Here is an 8,139-nt window from a genome sequence, read left to right as displayed (position 1 = left end):
GGGGTGGAACGGTTCCTATGGGTTTGGGGGGTTAGGGAGGCAGGAAGGTCAGGGCTGGGGGGTCCCCATGGGTTAGGGGTTTCAGGGCTGGGAGGGAGGGGTTCTTTGGGGGAGGAGCCCAGAGCCTTGGGTTGGGGGAATGCCCCCTGGGGGGGCTTCCAGAGCGATTTGAGAAGGGTGCTCCATGAGCAGCAGGTCCTGGGGGGGTCCCCCCCTGCACTGGATCAGGGTTAAGGGGCTCCGTGTTCCCAGGGTTTTGGGTTTCTGGTTTAAAGGTGCTCAGTTGCTTTGGAGGGTTCTCCAGTGTCCTTGTTGGGGTGGGGGGATGCGGCTGGCTGGGAAGACGGGATAGAGTTTTATGGGGGAGCAGCAGCGTGTGCTCCCATTTGGGGTTCAAACCCACCTGGGGGGGGGTCTCAGCCCTTGCACCCCTGACCCTGTGTCTGCCTGCACAGGGGACAGCGGGAAGCTGAGCACAGTAGTGGCAACACCGGGGCAGGGCCCTGACCGTCCTCAGGAGGTCTCCTACTCTGACATCAAGGTGATCGGCAACGGGTCCTTCGGCGTCGTGTACCAGGCACGCCTAGCCGGCTCAGGAGAGCTTGTCGCCATCAAGAAAGTGCTGCAGGACAAGCGCTTCAAGGTCAGGCAGGGGGCATGGAGCAGGGGACTCCCCTCCCGGCACCCCAGGGATCCCCACTCACCTTGGCTCCCTGTCCCCCACCCCCAGAACCGGGAGCTGCAGATCATGCGGAAGCTGGACCACTGCAACATTGTGCGGCTGCGCTATTTCTTCTACTCCAGCGGGGAGAAGGTGGGGGTGTTTGGGGGAGGGCAGCCTGGGGAGGGAGGGGCAGGAGCAGCAATTTAGAGTAGGGTGGGTTGGGACTGTGGTAGGTCCTGGAGCAGTTTGGGGTGGGGCTGGGACTGTCATGGGCTGGGGAGGGCACATTTTGAGACTTGTTATCAGGTGGGGCAGTTTGGGCTACAGTGGGTCAGGACTGTTGGGGCAGGGTGAGCCATGACTGTCAGGGGAGTGGGGGGCTGTGGAGGAGACCTGGGGTCCTTGGAGGGCTCTGGGGAGCCATGTTCCTCTGCTAGGGGTGCGCCCGGTGGGGGGGAGGGCATCCCGGGAGTCTCACCCCCTGTCCTCCTAGAAGGATGAGGTTTACTTGAACCTGGTGCTGGATTTTGTGCCGGAGACGGTGTACCGCGTGGCCCGGCACTTCTCTAAGGCCAAGCAGACCATCCCGGTCATCTACGTCAAGGTAAGGGGGGTCAGGGGATGTGGTGGGGACACTCCCTGCACCCCCTTGCTCTGCTAACCCTCCCATCCCCTGGTGCCTACAGGTCTACATGTACCAGCTGTTCCGCAGTCTGGCCTACATTCACTCACAGGGTGTCTGCCACCGTGACATCAAGCCCCAGAACCTGCTGGTTGACCCTGACACAGCTGTGCTGAAGCTCTGCGACTTCGGCAGGTGACGCTGAGCCCCTTGTGCAAGGGTTCCTCCTTCCCCCCCCCCCAAGCACTTGTGCCCAGCCTCTTGTGCAAGGGTTCCTCACCTCTTATGTCAGAGGCAGCATGAGGGCCAGGCCAGTGGGTCACTGCCTGCTGCTCCCCATGGCTGGGCCCCTGTGCAACGCTGTCTGGGCCCTTGTGCTCTGGCTCATGGCCCTGATTCTCCTACAGTGCCAAGCAGTTGGTGCGGGGTGAGCCCAACGTCTCGTACATCTGCTCCCGCTACTACCGGGCCCCTGAGCTCATCTTTGGTGCCACTGACTATACATCCAACATAGGTTAGAGCACGCCCATCCTGCCCCCACCCACAGGGCTGGGAATCTGGGAATCCTGACACACTGCATTGCCCTGCCCACAGATATCTGGTCAGCAGGCTGCGTGCTGGCTGAGCTGCTGCTGGGGCAGCCCATCTTCCCTGGGGACAGCGGTGTGGACCAGCTGGTGGAGATCATCAAGGTAGGTGGAGAACTGAGGTATCCGGGTCCTGTTCCACTGCCGGAACGCAGGCGTCCAGGCTTCCAGGTGCTTGTCCTTCCAAGCCCATTTCTTTTCAAGAGCAGAAAGAAACCATGTGTCTTGCTCCCCATTCCCCTCCCAGAACCCAGGAATCCAGGCCCAGCTTCCCATTCTGGACCCTGTTCCTTTCCAAGAGCAAAAAGAGAACCCAGGTGTCTGGGTTGCTGTTCCCCTCCTGGATTCCAGCAGTCTGGGCTCCCAGCTGCCTGTTCTGGACCCCGCTTCTTTCAAAAAGCAAAGAGAAAATCCGAATGTCCGGGGTTTTAGTTGCCCATCCTTTCAAAAGAATAGGCTTCTTCTCCAAGAACAGAAAGAGAGCCCAGAAGTCCAGGTCCCCATTTCTCTCCCAGAACCCAGGTATCTGGGATGCCAACCTGGACCCTGTTCCTTTCCAAGAGCAGAGTGAGAACCCAGGCATCCAGATCCCTGGAACCCAGGCATTCAGGCTTCTAGCTGCCTGTTATCCTAGACCCTATTCCTTTCTACGAGCAGAAAGAGAACTCAGGTGTCCGGGTCCCCGTTCCCCTCCTGGAACCCAGGTGCCCGGGCTCCCAACTGCCCATACTGCTGAACCCCATTCCTTTCCAAGGGCAGAGAGAGAACCCAGGTGTCTGGATCCTTGGCATCTGGGCTTTTATCTGCCTATGTTCTTGTTTAAGAGCAGAGAGAGAACCCAGCTGCCCATCTTGCTGGGCCCTGTTCCTTTCAAAAAGCAGAAAGAACCCAGGTCCCTGTTCCCATCCTGGAACTCGGGCATCCAGGTTCTCAGCTGCCCGTCTCTTGGACCCCATTCATTTCCGAGAGCAGAGAGAGAACCCAGGCATCTGGGTGGAGGTGGGGGTTCGTGTGACAGGTCCCCCCTCTCTACACCAGGTGCTGGGGACGCCCACACGGGAGCAGATCCGGGAGATGAACCCCAACTACACGGAGTTCAAGTTCCCCCAGATTAAGGCCCACCCCTGGGCCAAGGTAGGTAGGGGGAAGGGTATGGGGGGGGGGGTCCAGTGCTCCCACCCTGATCCCCCATGCTCCCCCAGGTGTTTAAGCCACGCACACCAGGTGAGGCGGTGGCACTGTGTGCCCGCCTGCTAGAGTACACACCAGCCACGCGCCTCTCGCCCCTGGCGGCCTGCGCTGATCCCTTCTTTGATGAGCTGCGTGAGCCAGGTGCCCGCCTGCCCAGCGGCCGTGACCTGCCCCCCCTCTTCAACTTCAGCCCTGTGGGTGAGTGTAAGGGGGGAGGAGGGGGCTGGCCTCCCAGAACCCCCCCACCCTGACCCCCACCATGTTTTTCTGTAGAGCTAGCCATCCAGCCTGTGCTCAATGCCACCCTGGTGCCCCCCCATGCCCGGGTGCTGGGGGGATGTGTGGCCCCCCAAGGTGAGTGGCCAGCTGTGTTGGGTATTTAGGGGGGCAAGAGTCCCTGAGTGCCCCCTGACCCTGCCTCCACCCCCAGGTGAGGGACGCCTGAGCGGCGACAGAAACCAGCTGGGTGACGGCGCGGGACCCATTGCCAGCACCTCCTGAGGGGCTCTGGGATCGCTTCCCCCCCCCCCCCCCCGACTGAACTGTGAAGGGGGCGAGGGTCCCGCGTCCCTTCCAACGACCCCTCAGCCCAGCTGCTGCCTTGTTGGGGGGGGGGGAAGGTCTCTGTCTCCCCCCATTTTAAAGTCCCTTTCAGTTTTAAGCCCCTCCCCCAGGTTGCCCCGGAGTTGATGGGGGGTTGCTATGGCTGTGCCCCCACCAACCCAGGGGGGCCCCTCATGCTCTGGACCCCAATGGGAGTTTTATGTCCCTGCCCCTTTTGTAAATATACCCCTGCCCCCCCTTTTATGGATCGCTGTGTAAATAGTTGATTTTTTTTCGTATCACGCCCCCTCCCCCCAGTGCCCCCAGATGAGCCGAAGGGGGGACGGCCTGTGGCCCCCCGTTAGACCTTTTCTTAGACTCGGCTGTGTACAGACCCCTTCAATAAATTATTGGCATGACCCGAGGCAGCCTGTGCTGGGAGACTTATAGGGGACAGCTGGTTTTTGAGGGGGAGTGAGAGGCAGTCTGGGCCCTGTCCAGCTGCAAAGAGAGAGGTTGGGTGAGGTGCAGCCCTGCCCTCGCTTCCTGGGGTAAGGAGAGAGCAACAGCATGCCCTGCCTTATTTTGCAGTAGCATAGGATGCTTGGGTCCTACTGGGTAGCAGAGGAGGGGCTGCAGGGTAGGGTAGGACTTGTGGGGGATCCCTACCCCTTATGTCACGATGGGCTCTGGTGCCCCTACTCCTTGGTCCTTGGGAGCCCCTGCCACCCGTTCAAGGGGCACAGATACCCCGACCCCAGCACAAGGGGCTCAAACCAGAACCTTTATTTACAATGCAGGGCAAGGTGCAGGGGGAAAGAGAGAGCCCCCCCGGCCCGGCCCTATACAAAGGCATTGACCTGCAGAGCGTCCAGCTGGAGGTTGCCCTCGAAGGCGGCCTGGTAGATCTCGATGGTCTCAGCCAGTGGCAGTGGCTCGGCCGTCTCAATGATGGCGATGGCCTCCCCAAACTCAGTGCACATGATGGTCTGGGTGGGTGGTGCAGTGGCAGGTGTGGGGGTGGTGGGCACTGTGGTGTGGGTGCGGCGGTGGCTGCGCAGGTTGGATAGCGTCTTGAAGGCCTTGGGGCAGACTGGGCAGCGGTGTGGGCGCTCGCCTGTGTGTGTGCGCCGGTGCTCAGCGAGGTGCATGGCCTGCACAAAGGCCTTAGGGCAGACTGGGCAGCGGTAGGGGCGCTCACCCGTGTGCAGGCGCCGGTGCTCCTGCAGGTGTGTGGCCTGGCGGAAGGCCTTGGGGCAGTCAGGGCAGGGGAAGGGGCGCTCACCTGTGTGTGTGCGCTGGTGCAGCCGCAGCCCTGAGGCTGCCCCAAAGCTCTTGGTGCAGAGCGGGCACTGGTGTGGCCGGAGTCCCGCGTGGCAGCGCTGGTGCCGGCTCAACCCACTCCAGTTGGCAAAGGCCTTGCTGCACAGCACACAGGCCAGGCGGCGCTGCCCCCCCCGTGCCCGCTGCACTGCTCCTGCTGCCGCATCCCGGCGGCACCGCTCGCGTGGGCCATGCAGGCGCCGGTGCTGCTGAAGGTTGGAGGACTGTGTGAATCGCTTGTGGCACACGTCACACTGGTAGGGCCGCTCGCCAGTGTGCGTCAGGTGGTGGCGTGCCAGATTGGCCTGTGAGGCAAAGGTCTTGCCGCACTCGCAGCACTGGAAAGGGCGCTCACCTGTGTGTGTGCGTAGGTGGTTGCGCACGTGTACCAGCTTCTTGAAAGGCTTCCCACATGTGGGGCAGGGGTGCTTGCGTTCCAGCATGTGCACTAGGCGCCGGTGCCGTACCAAGCGTGGATGGCTAGAGAAGGCCTTGCCACACTGCGGGCACGGGAAGGTGCCCAGTGTGGTGGCGGGCAGTGGTGCTGGTGTGGGGTCTGGCGGGTGTGGGCGGGCTGGCGGCGAGCCACTCTTGCCGGCGTGGGTGCGGCGGTGGTAGAGGAACTTGGTCATGTTACTGAAGGCCTTGCCGCAGGCACAGCGGTGCAGTGGGTTGGCTGTGTGGCTGCGCCGGTGGCCCACTAGCGTCATTTCGGTGCCAAAGCCCAGGCCGCAGTCAACACAGAGATAGCGGGCCTCGCCCGTGTGCAGCCGCAGGTGCTGCTCCAGTGATGCTGCCTTCTTAAAGACCTTGCTGCAGCGGGGACACTCATGTGTGCCATCAATGTGGGCCCGCTGGTGCGCTACCAGCCGGTTGGCTGTACTGAAGACCCGTGGGCACTCAGCACAGGTGAACTCTTCCCCTGCTGCAGCCGGCACTAGTGCGTCTGGGGGTTCGGGTGGCGCTGGTGCTGGGCTGGCTGGCTCAGGCTTGGAGGCCTCGGGGGCGGCTGGCTCGCTGCTCTCCTTCTCAGTCTCAGCGAAGTGCTCGCCCTGGTGCTCCAGGAGCTCCTCAGGGGTGGGGAAGAGCCTGGCACACTCAGAGCACTCGTAGGGGTGCACAGGTGGCATGGGTGTGTGGCTCTGGCGGTGCGCAAGCCACAGCTCAGGTGAGGGGAAGAGCTCTTGGCACTCGCTGCACTGGTAGCGGATCTGGCTGGGGGCAGGGGTGGGCGTAGGCTGGTGGGCTGTCGCAGGGCGTGGGTGCTGGCTCTGGTGGGCCAGGAGCTCGTCCGGGGACAACAGGACGTGGCCGCAGTCCAAGCACTGGTAGTGGGGGTCAGGTGGGGGGGCAGGGACGGGATCGCCCAGGTGGCTCTGCTGGTGCAGCACTACCTCCTCCAGCGTGTTGTAGAGCAGACCACACTCAGAGCACATGTACTGGTGCTGGAAGAATAGCCCCGGGGCCAGCTCCTCTGCCATGCTGCTGCCTGCAGGGCGGGAAGGCAGCCATCAGTAGAGGGTGAGGGTGAGGGTGAGGGTGGGGTACCCTCCCCTTAACCACAATTTGAAGGGAAAATGGGCACAGGGAGGACTAACTAGATCAGAGGCGTAACTGCAAGCAGGGGCCGGGGAGCCTCAGGGAGCTAGCTATTGCTGGCTGGCAGCTGAGTCATAACAGGGTGGGGGTAGAAAGCAGGTGGGGGGAGCTGGTTCATGAAGTGCATGGGGAGCTATTGCAAGCTGGGGCAAAAGGCTTATGCCCCGGGTACAGTATTACCAGGGTGGGGGGGATGGTTGAAGCCAGGCCTGGGGTGTGTGGTCTACGGCAGCCCAGGAGCTGGTTTATGGGATGGGGGGGCTCATCCTAGAGGAGGCTGTTACAAGCCTGGCGGGGGGGCGCCTGACCCGGGGGGGAGGGGTCAGGAGCCGGCTCATGCTCAGGGGACGGCGGGTGGTCCTGATCCTGGCAGGGGCCATTACTGCCCGGGGGGGCTACTGCCCTGGGTGGTGATACAGGCTGGAGGTCACGACCCTGGCCATGAGGCCGCCACGCCACGCCACTCACCCCGGCCGCCGCCACCGTCGCCGCTGCAGCCCGCTCCGGTCTCCTCGCGCCCAGACCCCGCTACACGGCGCGCGGCGATTGGCCCCCACCGCGCCGCAGCCCACAGCCAATCCGCGCGCGCGGTGCTGAAGGGGCGGTTCGGGCGGCGAGGGGACGGGACTGGGCCCGCGCCCCGAGCCAATGACCAGCCGGGCGCCGCCCGCCCCCGCCCCTCGCTCCAGTACAGCCAATGGTGTAACTGAGCCTGGCCTGCCACCTAGCAACGTTATTGACGTTAGCCGGCGCGCTGAGCGCCAGCGCAGGGCGGCATCGCCCTTCGTAGGTCACGAGGACAGGGACCGGGAATCCACGTGCCCGGGGGGGGGAGGCCAGCGCAGGCGCAGAAGGGTGTTGTTTGTGCCTGGGCGGTGCAGGCGCTGGGGACGGTGCATGCGTCCTGGGGCTGAGCCGGGCGCAGCGCGTGCGCGGTGGGCGGGGCCGGGGGCGGTCGTGCACGGCCACTGGGTTAGCTCATGCGCAGAAGCATCGAAGGTGCCAGAAGGAGTTGAGCAGCGGAGGCTGCTGCTGCGAGAGCTGGTGAGGGTGGGCGAGACTATGTCAGTCGGGGGGACAGCTACATCAGCCCGTTGGTGATAGAGAAGAGAGCGTGTTGTCCAGTTCGGGGGGAGACCTCGGGGGGCTGGGGGCAGTAGAATGAGGCCCCTTGACTGGAGGATGGTGGGGGGGGCGAGATCATTCTGGTCCGCGGGGGGCAGTTTGAGGGAAGAAAGCATGTTCCGGGGGGGTTGTTAGGGGCGACGGAGGAGACCATATTGCAGGGGGCAGGCTTAGGTGCTGGGGCCAGTGACACCCCAAGGGTCTGGGGAACGCTTCAAACAGGCTGGGGTAACAGGGCAGGGCGAAACCTTGCTCTCTCGGGGTATGTGGGGCCTGGGCCACCCATCTGGACCAGGCCTGGGGCCCGGAGCGGGTGCGGGAAGGGGCTACAGGCAAACAACATGGCTTCCGGGGAGGGGGGGCAGATGTTGGAGAAGGAGGTGAGGCTGTATCCGGGGCGGGGCGAGAATATGGCGACTGCGAGCTGAGCTTCATGAGGGAATCCTGGCTGCGGGGGTGGGGGCGTCCTGGACAGGGGATATGAG

The 8,139-nt window shown here is 63.4% G+C and overlaps 3 protein-coding genes across 4 annotated transcripts in view; 2 read left to right on the top strand and 1 right to left on the bottom strand.

Annotated features, from left to right (window-relative positions):
* The first annotated feature begins 343 nt into the window (after positions 1-343).
* GSK3A (glycogen synthase kinase 3 alpha) lies at positions 344-4,032 on the top strand. Of its 2 annotated transcripts, none has more exons than XM_019541210.1 (10): positions 344-643; positions 731-814; positions 1,161-1,268; positions 1,351-1,481; positions 1,694-1,800; positions 1,881-1,978; positions 2,912-3,007; positions 3,076-3,262; positions 3,338-3,418; positions 3,495-4,032. In XM_019541210.1, exons 1-10 carry the CDS (start codon positions 359-361, stop codon positions 3,563-3,565), a joined length of 1,248 nt encoding a protein of 415 aa, XP_019396755.1. In that variant the 5' UTR covers positions 344-358; the 3' UTR covers positions 3,566-4,032. The 2 variants fall into 2 exon arrangements, with proteins under 2 accessions (XP_019396755.1, XP_019396753.1); XM_019541208.1 differs by having other exon boundaries at positions 1,158-1,268.
* A 338-nt stretch (positions 4,033-4,370) lies between these two features.
* LOC109314197 (zinc finger protein 526-like) lies at positions 4,371-7,092 on the bottom strand. The gene is made up of 2 exons (XM_019541204.1): positions 6,998-7,092; positions 4,371-6,419 (listed from the first exon to the last, which is right to left on the bottom strand). Exon 2 carries the CDS (start codon positions 6,409-6,411, stop codon positions 4,450-4,452), a length of 1,962 nt encoding a protein of 653 aa, XP_019396749.1. The 5' UTR covers positions 6,412-6,419; positions 6,998-7,092; the 3' UTR covers positions 4,371-4,449.
* A 374-nt stretch (positions 7,093-7,466) lies between these two features.
* DEDD2 (death effector domain containing 2) overlaps positions 7,467-8,139 on the top strand; it is a gene marked incomplete at its 3' end in the record, with an annotated part of 3,518 nt that continues 2,845 nt past the window's right edge. Inside the window, exon 1 of the mRNA XM_019541700.1 lies at positions 7,467-7,573. The remainder of the gene's footprint in view (positions 7,574-8,139) is intronic.

This window comes from Crocodylus porosus, unplaced genomic scaffold (assembly GCF_001723895.1).
Source record: "Crocodylus porosus isolate Cpor-Errol unplaced genomic scaffold, CroPor_comp1, whole genome shotgun sequence".
NCBI classification, from domain to species: Eukaryota; Metazoa; Chordata; order Crocodylia; family Crocodylidae; genus Crocodylus; species Crocodylus porosus.
Note: the sequence above shows the minus strand (reverse complement) of the source record. Positions and strands in the feature narration are given on the sequence as shown.